Source organism: Eleginops maclovinus, chromosome 4, assembly GCF_036324505.1.
Source record: "Eleginops maclovinus isolate JMC-PN-2008 ecotype Puerto Natales chromosome 4, JC_Emac_rtc_rv5, whole genome shotgun sequence".
NCBI lineage: Eukaryota > Metazoa > Chordata > Actinopteri > Perciformes > Eleginopidae > Eleginops > Eleginops maclovinus.
In genome coordinates this window covers 2,659,250-2,679,317 of record NC_086352.1, presented here as the reverse complement: position 1 = coordinate 2,679,317, position 20,068 = coordinate 2,659,250, and the positions used below count along the sequence as shown (strand labels likewise).

General features: G+C 43.6%; 1 protein-coding gene across 1 annotated transcript in view; it reads right to left on the bottom strand.

Moving 5' to 3' along the window:
- Positions 1–10,570: 10,570 nt before the first annotated feature.
- LOC134862710 (voltage-dependent T-type calcium channel subunit alpha-1I-like) overlaps positions 10,571–20,068 on the bottom strand; it is a 225,623-nt gene continuing 216,125 nt past the window's right edge. The window contains 2 exon segments of the mRNA XM_063880729.1: positions 10,571–14,154; positions 17,439–17,673. Coding sequence (XP_063736799.1) covers positions 13,519–14,154; positions 17,439–17,673 — 871 coding nt within the window. The 3' untranslated portion in view covers positions 10,571–13,518.

The following is a 20,068-nucleotide window of genomic DNA, read 5'->3' as shown; positions in this document are numbered from 1 at the left end:
TCTGTTTTCTTATTGTAAGTCGCTTTGGATAAAATCGTCATATTCTTTTGCATAGAGAAGCATCCTCATGGCTCACCGTTGGAAAACAAATCATGCATCACTAACTTTTGTTGTAGAACTGTCAATAAAGGATTGCACGGGCTCCTTGAATGACTGTAAATCCACCTATCTTGTTCTACTTGCTAAGCAGGACATTGAATTGGCACGGGTCGATGTGGGAGATTGGATTGGCTGTTGGCAGCTGCTGACAATTTGACGAGTTGACAATCTTATTCCCCCGGTCTGAACATCATCTGCAATTCTGAGGCTGTCAAACCCATGAGTTCCACGGACTGACAGCTTTCTTATTCTGCCACTGTGAACAATGAGAGCTGCGTCCTTTTTCAGTGGAAATGAATACTGAGGAGACCCATTGTATGCGAGTCAATAAGCTGATCTCACACAGAGGTAAAGGTGCCGGGGGGGGGGGGTGAAGTCATGGTTCACTGATCTGATTGGTTCAGATACAGAGGCTGTCCACCCTCATACAACAATACCATGTTCAGTGGTCTGAGCACAAACTGCAGCTGATTGAACTCGGCCCTACTCTCCATGATTTCTCCATGCCTTCCTCAGTGTTCCCCACAATCAATGCTCTTTCAGCGGGGCTGTCAGATGGTCGCTCTGCATTACAAAATGAAATGGTAATTGTCTTATGGAGCGCATCAATGATGCTTTGATATTTAGGCATCAGGATGTGTCTGAACCAAGGAGCATTCTCTGGGTCTGAATATTGAAGCCAATGTGGATTTAAATCCTGCATTGTGTAGCAATGTAATCTTTAGTTTCCATAAGGATAAAACAAAACAACCAAAAAAACAGTCAGGAAGTGAGCTTTTGAGGTCCTTTTTTTGGGTGGAGCAGGCAACAACATCTGGGTCTGAAGTAAAGCCAATTGGAAGGGCCCAAAGAATGCATTCATTTCTAATATCCAACAGGTGGTGGACTCCACTGACTCCAAATATAGTCAGATTGTATAGAAGTCTATGAAAAACGAGTTCAATTAATAACCTTAGTAAATATATCCCAATGACTTTATGGTCTCATCTGGTAGTTTCCAGGCTTCTTCAATACGGCATGAGGTTCATTTTGGTTTAATGAACGTCTTCCACGATGTTTTAAATTCTGGAAAGTGTGGAGTGACATTTAGGTGGCTGAAACATGCTGTATGTTGATCGGTTGTTTGTTCTTCACTCCACCCTCAAACACCAAGATGGCAAATGACAATCTCAAGGCTTCAAGCTAGTCATCGACCATCAAACGTCTTAATGTCAACTTCCAAGATACAATCTATACTAGGTACTCTTATCTTTGTGGACCACCAATCAAGTGCTCAGTGTATTGTTGGACAGCTTTATCTTTCTCCATGTTACTGTCCTTACCCCCGTCCACTCGATACTGCACAGTTCAGTCAAGGACTCTGCCGTTGAGGGCTCCAGATCTCTGGGTTAATCCCCTCTTTCTCTCCGGCCAGCAGATGTTTGCTGTTAATTAACAAGCTGATGTGGCAGATGCAGAGGTCGAGAGTTTGATAGCGTTCCCGTCTGCCCCCTTTTCACCTGCCAAAAAAAAAAAGCGTGCAGACTCCGGTGCTGGACTTAAGTGGATATGCTTCTGTGGGATAGGTCGGAGCAAAGCACTGCAGCTAATTAGTGGCTCAACAACAGATACACCTATGTGTTGCCCTCTCCGAGTTCAATCTGTGAAATATCGCTCACCAAAGAAACATGGAGGACTGTGGATGAGGTGACATGTTTTACTTGTATACAACAACCTAGAAGTGTTAATTAAACGTGTTTTAGAGGAATAACAGCTCAGCCTTTGCAGCTCAAGATTTGTAACCAAGGACAGGACAGTGATTGATACCCACAGCCTTTTGTACGCGGTACAACACATCTTGTCCTACTGTTAGCTATTGTTAGCTGTCGTTACAGTGGGCACAATAGTCATCTTGGAATTAACAATTACTGACATAAAACCTGACTTGAAGCTACTGAAGTTTGCAAAAATCTGAGGTATTGTTCTTGGACACAGCACATGAATAAAAAGTCTAGAGAATGGCTTTATCCATCAGTCCTAATCTGTCAGTTTCACAGGCAGCAGGAGACCATTTAGCTCTGACAGTTGCTGATCAATAAGTCCACCGGGGGAAAGTTAATGAGTCCACAGTGGTAGTTATTCCAACCACATGACACCAGAACAATGACCTTGAAGGACCTGAAACCAAAAGATGTAACTGAACTACAGTCATCAATGAAAGGCAATGGTATCATGTCCTTAGATGAAGTAGAAGGGTTTGTCCAGTAAATGACAAGAGACACAAGAAAAGGAGATGGAAATAACCCCAACGATCCGCCCCTTGACTCTCCACACGTCTGTAGAAGTCGTTGATCAGATGCAGTTAAAGGCTTTTCCCTTTACACAGCAACACGGAGCAAAGGTGCACACGTGTTTTATTGTGCTGGTTGTGTAACAGTCTAATGAACCAGTCAACCTGAAGGAACAGAAAGAGTTTAACTGTCGAACAGTTCCCCTCAAGGTGCTGCTTTTATTTGGCTGTGTCACGTCTTTATAAAGACTTAACTACGCTCATGTAATTCCAATCATACGGTGTCCTTGAAAAGTGTTGTTGCTGGGCACCTCTTCATTAGGAGGCAGCAGCAGCATATGGTAATGTCTTTCAGGTCAGTCCGTGTCACGTCAATATATAATGTAGGTCTATGTATCAAGCTCATTATTATACTGCTATACTATTACCGACTGAAGATGTTGTCTGATTGCAGAGCTTGATTAGCACTGCACTACAAAGACCATAGACTGATGTTCACAGACAAAAGGAAAGATATCTGACCTCCTGAATAATAGGGGCTTTGAAGCCACTGACACTCATTGACAATAATAACTACAGCACAAAAATCATGGTGTTCGTTTAGCTGTGAGAACATACATTTCATTGGAGTCATTCATTCGTAGTTCCTGCAGTCGAACATTACCTCACTGCTGCTTCCTTTACGGTTGCTATATCTGGGGAGCTGGTTAGCTCTTCTGGGCTATATGAGGAAGACATGACTGTTGTTATATCAGTATGACACACGAGATGCTTACTTAGACGGTGACCTCTAATCCCATATAATAACCTAGATAGATAAATAAATGCTCATTGGCTCTGAAAGGAATGCCAAGTGGGTGGTAAGCTAGTTAGCCATACATGCTAACTATTGTATTGTACGTTAGAGCAGACAAGCAGACTGTTTAAGGTCCAGGAAGAGTGGCTGAGACATGATTGGCAGTCTGGGGGGAGGATATGCTCATCATGTGACCGGGACAAATCATGATTGCATTGTAATGTCTGTCTAAATGCTTCCTCCTCACACACACACACACACACACACACACACACACACACACACACACACACAGGAATACATAAGCATTTAGTGTAAGGAAGCAAAAGCGACAGGGATGTCAAGATGTTGTCATGGGGGTTTATGGGGGAGTCATTATCATGTAAATGGGAGGGGAGGCCAAACGGGAGACCAACCTAGTTATCCTCTTTCTCATTTAACCCGACTGGGCTGGACTCCCAAGACTGATGCTTTTGTCCATTCAGTATGAAGGCATCTAGGTTATTGCACCCCCGACCAACCAGCGCTCTCCACCTCCTCCGCCTCTTACTCCCCTGCCAAGCCATTTAGCCAGGGAATTACAGTTTAGCTGGAATTACAAATTATGTGATAGGACTCACACGGTCATGCCCTCAGCCCTCAATCACTCTGATGTGCACAGGCAGGCATGCAGAAGCACACACAGGCGTTCATATACAGTCTCCCTGGCATTAAATATGAGTAATATTTGCATATGATTAGTATTTGACGGCAAACTTTTGCACCAAATGAAATCAATGCAATGCAAGAGGCCCGTAAACTAAAGTCTTATTCTCTCTCTGCTCCACAAACATTTGAGCAAGTTGAGAACCCTTAAGTTAAAACCCTCCTTCCTGTAAGACTAAATCTGTTAGTTTAGTTTTTTGAATAATCAGGTTTATCTTATTATTTCAGATGGAGTTTATAGATTTAGTCATCTATGTCTGAGTATGTCACTCATGTCTAGTCTCGTCATGCACTCTCGTACTTTCCTTTCAATCTCGTTTCAGAGCCCCTTGACTTCCTGCCATTGTGGGTTTTCCCGCCAGTGTGATTGTCAGCCCCACCCTTGATTGTTGCCACCTGTGTCTCCTTAAGTCTTTCCCTTAATCCTGATTTCTAAAGCCAAGAACTTCATTTAGTTTGTACCTAAAGCCACGCTACGGATTCTTGTATTTCATGCATTTGCCCAATTTGACCTCTTTAAGAGTGATTTGTCATCATGCATTTGAGTCTACATATGTTCAAGCAAGTTTTAACTAGCTGGATATGAGTAAGCCTTATGTCTGATAACCAGTTTACCTCCCTCCCAGTTCCTCAGTTCTTTAGTAACGTAAAGAAATGAGGAACTGGACAGATGGATTGGTAAAATGACAGGAATTATCCTAACCCAGAAAAGATCCAAGCTAACGTTTCTTTGCTCATATTTTCTCCATCTATATCTTGGACGTTTTGCATTCCAACTAAATAACCTGAGTAAAAGTCATTGAAAATATCCCGCTCAATTGCATACTACACTTCTTGCTGCCTTAAGGCCAGTTTCCCAAACGCCCACAAACCAAACCTGCGTCACCAAGTTTCTTTATGTCAAGTTTGTCTGACCTAGCAACAGCTACTTAAAGGGACAGGACGGTGGATTGATCAACTGCCTCGTCGAATGATATTTAGATCCAACACCTTGTGTGTTAAATGCATCCGCCCAGGATAACGTTGGCGTGTTGTTGACAAGCAGAGAATCAGATCCTAAAGGCGGGAAACACGAACAACGTTCCTTTTCGGATCACTTCAATCAGTTGAGAGTGCGTTAATTACTTTGTACTAAACTCTTGATTGACAGTGCTCATGCAGTATGTCCATATGTCTCTATCAGCACCAACACAGAGGCCATCGCTCTTCCATTGTCTCCACGCCCTCGTGCTGCAGACTCTGATGTGCCAGCACACGTTTGCCACCTCCACACGGCTCATCTCCATGAACATCCCCCCCCCCATTGTGTCGCCCTGCTCTGTGCTGGATGCAGCGTCGGTGTGTGAGCTTTACGTTAAGCCTGAGCCGGAGATAGCGGAGGTAATTGCATGTTGTGCTCGACAGCCCCCCCCCCCCCACCCTTTTCCCTGCCCCCCGGGGCCTCTTATTGTGCGGCACGGCACAGACAGAAAGGAAACACGCGTGTAGCCGTCCCTTTGATTAATTGTCTGTCTGCGTCCCACCGGTTCACTCTCTGTGGCCTAATTACGTTTTTAAATGGGAATCCAAATTAAATTGAGAGAGCTCTTATCTTGTTATTGCACTATAAATTCTATCAAGTGGTCACACATGGTTTGTCAAGGGTGTGTGTGTGTGTGTGTGTGTGTTCAGTCAAACTGCACCATGACAAAATAGAGTTCTTAGAATCTCGACGAAGCATTTGACCCTGCTGACCCTGTTGCTACCTCTCAAATTGACACAGGAGGATTTTTCAAATAAATGCTTATATTCTGATTAATAAACCACCTGTTCTTTACACACTATGTTCCAAGATGCATTTGGAGCGAAGAAGTCGCAGATGGTTGGATCCGAGCATGATGAGAACAAATGATCTGGTGGGCCGATTCTCTATTTTATTATTCTACAGAGGAACAAATATTGTTAGGAGGCTTTCAAGGCAATGAAGTGTCTCTGTGACTCGAGTCTATAAGTGGAGTCAGCGAGGAGGGACGGTTATGTTCGCGTCAGATCTCTTGACACTCGTTCTGTGTGGCGTTTAACATTTAAGGTGACAGCAGCTGTTCGAACATTTCCTTATCAAATATCCCATCAGGAGGCTCGCTGCAGGCGGGCTCTCCTGACAGGGCCGTCTTCCCTATAGTTCCCCAGTCATTTTGCACGGGATGCATAGTGAACAATGACTTATATTGGGATCAGTCACAGCAACACTGGGCCAATGGCTCTACAGTACCACATCCTCACATTAAATGGCTCTGCTATAACAAACTATCAAAGTACAGAGGCACAGCGGCCACTCGGACCCCGTGCTAAAGCTCGTCAGCAGTTTTTTCCCACTGCCAGAAGGGAAGGCATGGGTCCACAGTGTTGAAAAGTAAAAAACAACAAACGAAAGCTGAATTCTAACCTTTCAGTATGCTATTAAACTGGCAAACATTAGCTATCTAGCTAACAAACTAGCCAGCACATGTTAGTTATCTACTCTTTAAGCTAGCTAATGTCCCCTTACTCTTTAATTGGTTAGCTCGCTTACGTTAGCTACCTATCAGAAATAGCTAGCTAGCAAAGTCAAGCTGTCTAGCAAGCTATGGCCACACTGGTTGCTCTCATAATTAGACCAGCCTTTGTGCACACACACACACACACACACACACACACACACACACACACACACACACACACACACACACACACACACACACACACACACACACACACACACACACACACACACACACACACACACACACACACACACACACACACACACTGAGATGATACGTTGAAGGCCTCACAGCTGTTCACCATCTGCCAACCTGCAACATCTGGTGGGATTTTTCATCTCCCACCGTCAGTGTCACAGCCCTCGAGGCTTCTCTAGAGCTCAAACTTTGAGAGGGATGACTCGATGGTTGTGGCCAAATGTTATATTAAAGATGTTCCAACGATGTATAATCTACTAAAATCAGTGTTGCAAATCAGGAGGGATGAAAGGACAATCAGGCGGTGCAATATGAACAGATCTGTTTCTTCTTCTTGTGCATTCATTACAGCAACATGTTGGTCGTTTTGGTTTCATATCAATTGATATTTGTATGAATATTATTGGTCCAGATGTTTGTGTGCACACACTACTGATGAAGGGGACAGCTATCCCTGTTCACATCCTTCTATTTATACATTCATCCATCAACTAAACCACTCCTCTCCATTAACAGATGACAGGTCGGCCTGAGGGTCTCACCCTGAGGGTATCGCCCTGATCACATTACTGTTATTAGACTCTCATTACAGGCGGATTAATGAGTTTGGACACCCAGGTGAGCCTGCTGTTTGATCACATGCTGCCTCACCTGTTACTCCAGAACACACTCAAACATAAATACTCACACGGCAGTTTCCTTCTCAAACCGATATTGTAGAGTGACGCAGTTCCATTTGTGTGAATGTTTCACAGTACCATTATAACTTCATAAGCTTTACAGACTGCAGGCTTATTCCAGAAGCACTTATCTGCTAACTTTGAAATGAAGTTTAAACACTAAGCCACGAAAAGTTTCTGCACCTCAAAGCAGAACTCTGTTTCTCCAACACAGCGGAAACACCGAAGAACAATCGTCGTTCCTGAGTAGATTAGCGTTGGCACCGGACGCCAGCTGTGGTTCAAACGACTGGTAATAAACTTCTCTAATGGATTTCCTTACACCACATAACTGGTGGGTGATGGTTTTATCCATGCTAGCAGTATGGCTCAAGGGAGGGCAAGTATGATCTCTCTGCTGCTTTCTTTTCAGACTGCCGGTTGGATCGTCCTGAAGTTTGGAACAGACACTCATGTTTCTAGTGACTCCAGTTTCCAATGCTCACTTTCATTCATGGTGCACTGCACGGTCAGACTCCTGCATATTGGCTGAGTGATAAATGCATTTCATACAGCCCTTTTCAAGTCTTTGCAGCTCCTCAAAGAGCCTTTACAGATAGTCAACATTCACACCCACTCACATAAGGTGCCACTACCTAAGAGAGACCACACATTCAACATCATCCTGCCCAAGGACAAGGGCCGGGGATCAAACCACCCACCTTTGGATTGGAGGACGACCATCTACCTTCTAAACCCCAGCCAACCCTACTTCACCCTTACACATGAACACCACATTTCAGATCAGATATGGTACATTTACCGTCCATCCCGCTTATATTCGCCTTAAGATGTGTGGTGATCTGGCTCTGACCTGATAACCTGAAACACTGCAACACCGTCTGCGTGATCAGAGTGTACGAGTTCGGCAAAATGTAATTAATACCGCACTCGATGGGTACCTGAAGGCGGCAGGGAATATACACAATGCAAAGAGAATTGAGGGAGGGGACGACAGCTCACATCTGCCCAAGGACGGCCTACTGTGTTAATCCAGCCACGCTCACAGATGTAAATGTATTCTCAAAGATAGAAACTCTATAGGTGTTAATGCATCCCTTGGTCCGCAGATGTGGAGTATAATATGCTCCATACTCCATTCCTTGTTGGTGCCATATGCCTCCTGGAGGAGTAATAAGAAGGGTTTTACTGCGTTGTTATCCAGTGAGCAGAAAATAGAGCTGGAAATAATTTCTTTGGGGGATTTATGTGATAGCAAAGCTGTGTCAAATATATTCCGCTAATGACATTTCTTTCTGAGTTGGCAGATACGCACCGTAATGGCCGAGGCCTGGGCGAGATCAGAGAGGGAAATAAGAGATGAAAGGGAGCGAGGGGCATCAGAGGGAAGTGTGGAGGCGCTTAATGTGGATCTGAGTATAACTGAGGATGGATGGAGGGATCGGGTGGGGGTTAAATAGGGAAGGATAATAATAAGCAAAAGAGAATGACTGAGGTCATTTCTCACTGATTTATGGGAATACATCTCAGAAAACATCAGCTATTAGTCGGACAACAATTAGCCTCTCGGGCCGACTGTCAGTATTTCGGGGATTCTGCATATGTTCTGACTTCCTGTCAGGGAAAAGATGAGCAGCGTGGACCCAAATGGAGGACCCAGAAAAACCTTCAAGGAACTCTAAAGACTAACAAAAGACAAAGACTGGAAAACAAGCAGAACTAATCGTATGGCCCAGACACAGCTGGACAGGGAAGCAGAAACACAAGAAAGAATGAGGGCGGGGCAGAGTGGGAAAAGCACAAAGACAGGAAGGAGAAAGAGACAGAACACGGGGGGAAAAGTTTGCAAAATCAAACTGAAAAAAGACGCAGAACATGACTCTTTCTTTTCGCTGCTTAGCTTAAAAGTGTTGGAGGCCGACTGAAGCTGTGATCATTAGAAGCGGAAGTGATAAAGTGAACCTTTAGTCCGTTCGACGAACCTTTAAACAACCCTTTGTCTGAGTGCATGAGGGCCAGGACTGTCAAGATCAGCCATGATAATGTGAATCTGTTTCAAAAGAACTTGACAAATCTTCTGGATACAACCAAGCACACAAAGGCAAAAGAAGACAACTGTAATACTCCTTGTTCTAAGAAACGTTTTACAAGAATGAACCTCTAAATCTAAACCACTCACTGCTGTGTGTGTTGCAGTGGTGCAGCCAGTGTGTTCTCTTCAAGAACAGAAACAACAAGGTTCAACACAAAGAAGACAAGATGGCTTAACAGGTGAGTTCTAGATTGTTTTTAGGACTACTTGTCTGAATGGTGTGTGCTCTTCTTTTCCAGCGGCGTTGTCGGCTGTATAAGGGAAGGCGTATGGATGGCAGGTAAATGAGGGCCAAGCTCTATGCTGCTTCAAGGGACAGGAATAAAAGGCTGTAGAAAGGAACTGTGGAAATAATGAAACACCTACGCGCTTCGAGGCAAAAACACATGATGCTTAATTGTTAAATTGTACGTTTTAAGTATTCATTGGGATCAGTTCGATTTACCTTAAGTAAATATCTCAGATATTTATCGTTGAGCTATTGCGCAACAGACACCCCTTGTTTAGAAAAATAAAGATTTTGAACTTTGAAGCTGGCTTTGTCCTGGGGGTCCAACTGGACCCTTTGTTGGTGGTGTCTGAGAGAAGGATGCTGAGTAAACTGCACAGTATCCTGGACAACAACGCTCACCCTCTCCACCAGGTGCTAACCTCGTACAGAAGCACCTTCAGCAACAGACTCATTCCCCCTCGGTGTGAGACAGAACGCCAGAGGAAGTCCTTCCTTCCTGTGGCCATCAGACTGTTTAAATGATCTACCTCAGGTCAGAGGGACAGTGGAGACACTGCGTCCTGAGGCCAACATCACCTTATCCAATTCCTCTGCTTCACTTTATTTAGGTTATACTGATTTGATGTTCTATATGCTGCTACATTGCACAGTGTGTATTGTTGTATATTGTATACACCCACGTATTAACTGTCTTTGTATTGGTTTTATTTACTTGGTTTATTTATGTTAGTTTGATTTTACCTCACTTTGTATTACTTTCCCACTTTGTCCTGCAACTGTTGCACAGCAATTTCCCTCGGGATAAATAAAGCTTCTTGAATCTTGAGTGAAGAAGAAACTGAGACCCAACACGAAGCTTTGGGTCTCAGTTTTTTCGCAGAAGAAACTGAAACACAAAACTTTGATACAATTCTGTGAGAACAGAACAAAAGGTAAAATAAAAAGCCGTTTCAAAGAGAAACTCCAGGAGACCGAGGTTGAAAAGCTATTTCACTTTTATATGACACTAGAATGACATTTAAGAAAACAGAAAATAAAACCCACATGCATTTTTGGAGAAAGGAAATCAGGTTGGGAACATGAGGGGGAAAGAGAAAACATACACACTCTTGAATACATGAATACATCATCACCCTTTCAGTGGCCTTTGGATCCCGATCTGATATTTAAATTCTAATACATGAATTCATAAATATAATCTCCTCTCACCATATTGGCTATAGCTATACCATCTCATACATCTAACTGTACATCTACTTTAGCATATTGCATATCTCGAATAGAGGGGGAATCAATATTCATTTTATTCTCCGGCTTCCCTGTGGACGGGAGATAATGTAATTAGGACAACAATGAAGACGAAGTAGAGGAAGAGATGAAGACTGTCTCATCTCAAACCACTACAGAAACATCCTGCAGGGTATGACATCTTTGTGTATTTGTTGCTGTATGCATGTGCTTCAATATGTTGTCCACCTGAGGTCTACCTGCTCTGGATTTTCATGACACACCTATATTATATAATGGGTCAAAATGTCTGGAAACAAGTCACATGGCACACCAGATCCTTGCCATAGTTTGGGGTATTTTCCTAATATCTTGCTACACTCAAGCAGACCTGAGTCAATAATCATTTGGGTTAAATGCAGCAACCATCTGATCTTCTGGATCCCTGGAAATCTGACGGTACACTAAACCTACCACACTCACACCCAGTGCTTCACACACACATGTTCAGCAGCTCCAGTGGATTCTGTGCTACTGAACAACGACAGAAAGGCAGTTTGATGTCATTCAGTTCTCCAGACTGCTTCTCCAGACTGGTCCAACAGACTGGTCCAACAGACCAGCACATTTAATGTTAACTCTCTGTTTTTTTTAAAAATAGTGTTGGTGTCTTTTGATGCAAACCCAAAAAATAGAGCGGTAATAGGTGCAGACTAATGCTATCAAGCTAACTCCTAACTCTCTTTTTCTCTCCCCTACTTTACAATTGATTCTGGTCTTCCATAACTTCCTGTAATTTGTCCGAAGCTCCGAACCTTGCATAAAATACTGGTTCCGTTTGATCTGGGATGAGACAACCTTTCTTTTTTGTAGTACCAATGCTCAGGAAGCTGGTCTGGGGGGGAAGGTTTCACAAAGGGTCACGGCAGGCTACAGCCTTGCTAGCAGCTCTGTGAGGCTGTAGATAAACACAGTGGGGCTTTGAGGTAAATGCTAATGCTAACATAACCACAATAGCCATGTGTTTCGCATGTATGTTTCCATTAAAATATTGCCCGAGGACACATGAAGGGGTCTCAGATCTGTTCCAATTCATATTTAGGGGACTATGGACTTCTATGAAAGGTTTTGTGACAATCAGTGATGTCGAGATAGTTGAATGGAAATGAGATCTTTGACCTGTTCTGGAGTTAATTGAAGTCAAGGGGACATTAAAGGTTGTTAAGGTTTATTTACTGGACCCCAAAGTATCTCCACTAGGGCTCTCAATACTGAATTTGCTAGACGGAAGCAGTTGACGGACGAAAAATGCCATCCCTACCGCTACTGATCAGGGTTAAACATGATTGACATACCAATGACTAATGAGTATTCTCAAAGCCAATAGGATCTTTGACTCTTTCCTGAGAAGCATTGAGTTTTAAATCCCTCAGTTAAACATCTAAGATACGTACTGTTGGTTATCCATCACTGCCTGAAGACACTGTTGGTATGTTGCACAGAGGAACAACTTGGGAGAACTCGAGGAAAACTAAATGACATCAGACCCATGTTTTATTCACACGACGAATGTTTTACCCCCTGCCTTGTGAAGTCTATTTCATCTGTGGGAATCCCTACTTCACATTTACCATGTCAGTAGATGCTTAATATGTGGGGGAAGTCTTTTCAAGAGGTGGGTATGATAACCTAATTTCATTTTGGAGGAATCCAACCAACACCTTTCTTTTCAGGGACACATGTCTCTTACATACTGTATATATAACACTCATGAGAAGAGTCTGGGGTTCAGACCCTTTGTGTGTTTTTTTTTTGCCCAGGTCTGCACTCAATACATTTTAGCCCTTTCATGGGTATGTAGAAAACACAAAGAGTCCACTCTGAAAGTGGCCAACGCTTCCACTGACCCACATGTATTCTCAGCAGCAGTCACATATCCAGCCTTCTATTAAAAGAGGCCCTTTGCCGCTCATCAGACTTTAGCCGAGCTCCTTGCTCACAGACAGAGACAGACGCGTCTACATTCGCACAACTTCAAAACATTGAAGTTGAAAAAAGGACACAGTACAATAAACAAGCTTTCATTTCTCAGTTACCCACCTGCTTGAGAGGAAAAAAGGTCGGTCGATGCTACTGTTAGCGATGGATATTACAAAATCAAACTGTACAAAGTTCAGGTCTTCCTCAAAAGAAGCTTCAGAGTTTGCCATCTGTCCAACCGTGACAACACTGAGGTTGACGGCACGTTGGGTCTAGCTATGTATGTCTTTCAAATGTTTGTTTCGAAGCAGTACACTTTATAAATATCATCACTTTAGTAAAGTTCATCAATCACTTTAATTATCATGCCTGTCTGTAGCTTTCTCAAATTGTAAAACCCAGATCTGCCAAAGGCTGAATCCTGGTCATGCTAAAAGACCCTTGCCATTATTGTTTAGCAGTCCTTTCATAAAGCAACGATATCCTGTAGAAAAGAGAAGGATTTCAAACTCAGAAGCAATCGTGATCTTTTGAGAAGTGACTAACCCCCAAGCAGACAGATCCGGGAGAGGAACGGGAGAGAACAGACGGTTCAAAGACACGAGAGGGTTTCAGAATCGGGTTCACAGGACATGTGTTAAAAGTGACTTCCTGTTCGGTTCACGGTCCACAAATGCGAATGGTTAACGCGTTCCACTGCAGGGAGGCCACAAATGTTTCATCTGTTTTTCCTGGAGCTTGTGTCTGTGGATTTCCCGCTGAAGTCTGTGATATCCTCCTCCTCACCTGTCGCCCTCCCCTCCGTCCAGGGGTTGGACAGGTAACCGTGTGAGTCTATGCCACAGAGGTGGCGGCCATCTTTACTCCTGGCGGGTACATTGGTTTGGTCCAGTGAGCCCGTGCTGTTACACTTCTTCACCAGCGGGGGTGCCAGAGAGCTCGGGCTGAGCAGCGACGTCAGTGAAAGACTGTTCAGCGTTTCTGACAAGTGTTCGCTGTTCAGGGTCTGCCGACAGACATCCCCCCCCGTCCCCGTGCCGACGTCCTCGTCTGAAGGGTCCATGGAGTCCTGGCGTGGGCAGCCTGGGCTGGTGCTGCCCCCCCCGCAGCTGCTCTGGCTCCTCTGATGACCCCTGGTGGCCTGGAGGGTAAAAGTAGTACTGCGTCTCTTTAGCAGAGGGTGGTCTCCTGAGGCCGGTTCCTGGGGATGGCTGGGGAGGGGGGAAAGGAGAGGCATGGGGAGGTCAAGACCTCGAGGTGGGGACACGCTGAAGCTGAGCCCTTCCTCCAGAGTGGTCTGCAGGCTGCCCTCTGAACTGCCCGTGGCCAGGGAGGAGTCACTGCGGGACGGGTGCTGCACACAGAGGAAGAATTTGGTAAAAGAAAGGAAGCAATTAGACTTTTCCAGCCGAAAGATTAACGCTGGTTTGTACCACAGGACATTTTTATATCAGATTAGGTTTAAACTAAATGATTGAACCAGGATTGTGCTGCAGCCTGTGGGCAGTGATTGGTGTTGGCACGACTGTTTTCAACATGGTGGATATGTCATAACTGTTCTAATTTTACTGAGGACATTTGAGTTGAAATAAAGGCAATTTAAAAAGATGAATCTTGATTCATACATCATCACCGTTGCCAAGTGAATTGCCTGCCAACGGCATGTCCGTGCTGACAGCTGTGTCGACACACACACATCTTTGCTGTCGGTTGAAGCTGCTGCTTTGATGGTGATGGACAAAGTTGAACTTGTTGTGAGTCAAAAACGCAAATTTGCAATCATCTTATTCATCCCTTTGCTCAACCACAATGTTTCTGGTTAGTTCTAACTTATTACACAAGAAGGGCTGAGCATAAACGACCTGCTTTTGAATAATTTTGTATAAGCACCATTGAAGACAAATGAAAGATAATAGAAAAACCAAAATGTCCAGGTATGGTTTGAAGTTGGTCCTGATTGGTGCACCCCTTCTATCAATGTGTCACACACCATGTGTTTGATTGTTAAATGATAGATGGGCTCAAAGGCGTAAAGTCGTTCTTCATATATCCCAGCACTGTTACTGCCATGCTCTCAAAGGAAAATTAGGGATTATAACAAAGGAGACATGGAGGGATTGGCAGAAATATAACAGAAAAGATAGAGGACAGACAGTGAGAAGAGAGGGGCGTAGAGAGACACCAGAGAGAGACGTAGAGAGATAAAGGGACAGGAGAGAATGTGAGGAGTCTGCACAGCGCCGGTCTCAGACTCAGGGCCGGCCGGGCTAATTAACCGAGCGCCGCAGAGCTTTGCTGTTGCAGCCCAGGATCACAGAGGCACTCAGGCACGAGCGAAACAAACCAAACAGGTAGAGGGGGCAAAGAAAGAGAAACCCGTCTCCATGGTTACACGGTGGCAAGAACTAAAATAAGTGCCTTTTTTTTTTCATCCTGGTTCCGTTTCATGCAGAAGCCAACGCAGGGGAGGTGTTGGATTCAATGCGGAATGAGATCATTACCTTTTATTTATAACTACAAAATTTATCAGGAGTTGCACACAAAGGAACATCAATGGGGAGAGGTGTGTGTGTGTGTGTGTGTGTGTGTGTGTGTGTGTGTGTGTGTGTGTGTGCAGTGTTTCACACAACACGTAACTGGATGTTGCATTTGTAGGGGTGTCAGGTGCTCAAAATCCAGGTTTGACTTTCAGCTTTAAGGTTGCAATTCCTATGGCCGTTTTCTAAAGAGTCTTCATGGGAAACACTCAACAGGTCATTGGTTTGATGCCATTACAACTTTCATTCAGACGTTCAAATCCTTTCTTTAAAACATAGGCTAGGGCAGGGGTGTCCAAACTACAGCCAGGGGGTCAAATGCAGCCCCATTCGTCTAATGGAATATGGCCCCCAAATTAAACTTGTGCTTGTCTTATATTGTACTTCTTAAATACTTATGTAAACAGGTGGTGCACAGTACTACTCATGTGTTCATAAGTCCACCTTTCAAATAAATTCAGTCGATAAAGAACCTCTTCCAACAAATCTAAGTTGAGACGAATACTTTCAAGCTTGTTCTGTAAAGTTGTTTGAATAAGAAGCTTGAAATAGACCCTTCAGATTTCCTCTTATCATATGCATTCTGAGGCTCCTGTTTTAAGGGATGAGCTCCCAACTTAATAAATGAAACCCTGTGGGGAGCTGGGATGTAGTCTGTAAAGCATCAGGCATCATGAACCTACATTTGATTGATTTTGCTAACTTATAACTTAACCTGTGAGGCAATATACCTCAGCTCTAGTGAGGGGCCCCGCCAGTTGTTTGTTTTTCTGTGTGTGGCCCTCAGGGAAAAATGTTTGGGACCCCGGGGCTAGGGTAACGATCGGGTATAACTACCATATTGTTGGGGTTTCATACAATAAGGCCATATTCAAATAGGCGGTTTGAAATCACAACTTAGTCCCGAATCAATTGGAATAAAAGAAGGGTTTTGGCAGCAGGGAGAGAACACATGTTTTGATCTAGAACGGTGATTTCCATCAGTCTGTAATCACCAGTTTAACCGCTGTGAGTCCTCTGTGGATGACTCTGCTCCAGTGAAGTAACCCTGAAAGATTTACTGCGACTGCAATGACGGCACCGGACGCCGCCAAGCTCTGTGTTTGGTTCTGGTTTTGATTGAAAGACCTTTGATGCATTTAAGGCATGTTCTGTATCCTGAAGACCCCTGGATTACATGTCACCTATTACAGGCTTTCATCCTCACTTACTTACATACGTTCAATACTATGGACGATTGGCGTGACTTGCCCAGAGACGCAACGACACGCTGACTGCAGTGGGGATTGATCCTGAAGATCAGCGCACTAACCCACTGAGCCACAGCCTCCCTGTTAATGTTCACGAGCTCTTTCTTCACTACACAGTTTGGAAAATCCCAATCCTACCATTTGGTGGTCAGGGTTAGTTTAGTATCTAAGGTGGGGTTTGTTGTTGTAGATGTTCCCGTATGATGCAAGATCTCTCTCTCTTTCTAGACGTGTTAGTAAGATATATTCTTAACAATTTCTCTTTAATGTGTGGGTCCTTATACTATTATATATTACTATATATCGCCGATCTGTTTTATGGTTTAACTTGTTCTTTTAACTGTTTGTTTATACATGAATGGAATTTGACCGAACGACTATCACATATGGTGTGTTTAAAGCATGTCACTGTATCTTCATGATCCCTGGGTTTGGGTTCACATCTCTTTCTAAATTGTACGTCCTTTTGCAAATCCCTTGACCGATTAAATTATGTTTTTGTGATCATTTAGTGAGGGTTGGGTTTGTGGAGTTGTAGCTTTTGGGTTATACATGAACTCTCTGCAGTTCCAGATGTGTTAGTAAGATGAATTGGAGTTGTGTTTCGTGTCTGGGCCTCTCTTGAGCTTTGGAAAGTTTATAGGGGTGCCCCATTTCACATACAGCATCTCATTCTGATTGTACTATCATCTGTCTTATACATCATCTGGCAAATCCAATCTGCCTGAATTATTTTTCATCCCTGATAACTCGGGTTCTCTCTGGTTCATTTATCGGTTAACACATGTCTCACAGGTCCGGTCTATCCATCCATTCATCCATCCATCCATCCGTTCATCCGTCCATAATACCTGAGAGCTTAGAGGCCTGCTGTTGGCTCCGGGTGAGCGGAGGGACGCCCAGGAGGCCGGGGAGGGCAGCCTGGAGGGTCCTCGGTCTCCGGGGCCCACGCTGTGCCCGGGACTGCCCGGATGAGCGGCAGCAGCCGGGTGGAAGAAGTCTGCAGGAAGGTGGAAGAGCGGAGAAGACCCGCCTTCATCTCGACTGCAACTTCCCCGTCTCCGTCTGAAGGCAGAAAGGTTTGAACTTAATAAACCTTGGTCGACAAACACACAACACCGATACAGACACACTGTTTGCACAACCACTGGCTCCTTAAATACTTTAGGATGTAAAATGTCAAAACAATAGATGTTCTACTACGCACTTTCATTTGATTGATAAGTCTACTGTTTTTACTTTTGCCTTTTATCTGCAGTCCTTTTGCTGAAATGTCAGTGATAATACTTGTTGTTCCAATTATCCTGAACATCCTCTAAAGGTGGAAATGCCTTTGCCAATGTTTCACAAAGAAGACTGTGACTCCACGGGACTAAAATCTGCATCACCAATGAAAGCCAATTTCTACACTACAACGTTTTGTAAAACGCAGGGTCGGGGTCAGCTGAAATATCCCTTACTTGAATGATTGTTTGTGCATCCAACATTGAGTGCAAAAAGGAATCCAAATAAAGTCGTTCTAACTCCTGTTTGTGCTGAAAAGGTCCTCTTTTCTAGAGCTTTGTTTAAACTTATACAAATGAGTTTCTGATTCTGAGTCATTTCCTTATCTTTTGCAGGAGCAGCTCTTCTTTTGCTCTAACCCTGCAGTGCGTCCATGCAGCCGCTGTTGAAGTGTTGAACTCAACTCTTTTAAAAAGCTCTTCACTTGGAAAAGAGGTCAGAGTTTAAATTGGAACTTGAAAAGTTGAAACAAAGAGCAGAGATTATATAACGGTTATAAAAGACAGATGTAATTTCATATTTAAAAGGCAAACTTCATATTAGAAAAGCAACAGTGAAGGTGCCTTTGACCTGCATCGTCTCTAACTTCCAGCATAAAGCGACTCCACTAAAGACGTCTATGAAAGAACAGAGCACAAATTCCATATTACTCAGGGTTAGCTGAAATCCCTTTTTTGAAGAATTGTTTATTTGTGCGCCTCTGTTAATGCAAAATAAAACCCAAATAACATTCTGCTAACTCCCAGTTCTGCTAGAAGGTTCAGCTTTTTCAGATTCTGAGTCCTTTTATAATTTTTCCAGGAGTAGCTCTTCTTTTGCTCTAACCACGAAGTACGTCAATCCAGCCATTGTTGAATTGTTTAACTCAACTGTTTTAAAAAGCACTTCAACAGTTTAAAGATGGATCAGGGTTTGAATGGGAATTTGAAAAGGGCAGGCGTTATATATTACTGATACAATAGACTTTGATACACTTCAAACTTCATCACATATCTGAAAATCTAAGCCAGTGTGAAGGTGCCTTTGACCTGCATCGTCTCTAATTTCCAGCATAAAGCGACTCCACTAAAGAAGTCCATGACAAAAAAGAACACACATTCCATATGAGTTAGGGTTAGCTGAAACATCCCTTTTTTTAATCAGTACGTCAATACAGACATTGCTGAAGTGTTTAACTCAAAAGCAATTCAACAGAGATCAGAGTTTGAATCAGAATTTGAGTAGTTGGGATAAAAGGGCGGAGATTATATAACGGTTCTGATAAAAGAGATTTCAAACATCAACTTGATATCTGAAAAGAGAAGCCAATGCCTTTGACCTGAATCGTCTCTAACTTCCAGCACAATGCGACTCCACTAAATTGTATAGAAGTCTATGAAAATCTCATCCCCAAAACCAAGTGATTGTCGTTGTCGGCAGGAAACATATGTAGACCAGTCCTCCGTGTCTTCAGGGACAGTCTGTAATGTTGTGTCAGTGAATTGACTCTGCTTGGATCTCACCATCTGTCCCTGTGATGGCGGTCACGTTACGGAGGCGGTGAGCCACCAGCATAGGGTCGGCATCACCTATTACTGCTTTAATCGCAGAGGAAGTCAATCAACGGAGGGGATTATGAGACGCGTCCTCGTGCGTCGGCCCCGCTCGGAGAAAGCCTCGTCTTATTTTAACGATACTATCAATGCCACCTCAAAGTCAGGATTTAATGAAATCCTGGTGGTTGAATTCCAGGCAGGGTCACAGAGAACACTGATAAGGATAATAAGGAGCGCTGATGAAAGGTAACCCTGAGAGGGATTATTTTAATACGATGATGTGGAATATTCATTTGAACCGTTTAGCTGCTGCTGTCCGACGAAAACCGATCGAGAGAAAGTAGAAACTGAAAGGAAAACTTCTGAGACTCTGATATACTTTTGCTATTGGAATGATATAACACTCTATACTGTAGCAACACAGCTGGAAGAACAACTAAAGAATAAAGTACAAAGAAGGAAATCCTTGGTGATTTTTATGAGCTTTTTCTGCACAAATCTTGGTAAAAATTGCGTTGAACTTTAACAACGGTGTGCGATATGTATTTGCTTCCACATAAACCAGATGCAAACCCTGAACCCATTGCCAGGAAGTAGAGTTGCATGTGTGTCATGTGATGTCGGTCCAACAAATTAGAGATCCATTCAGAAAAACGTCTCCA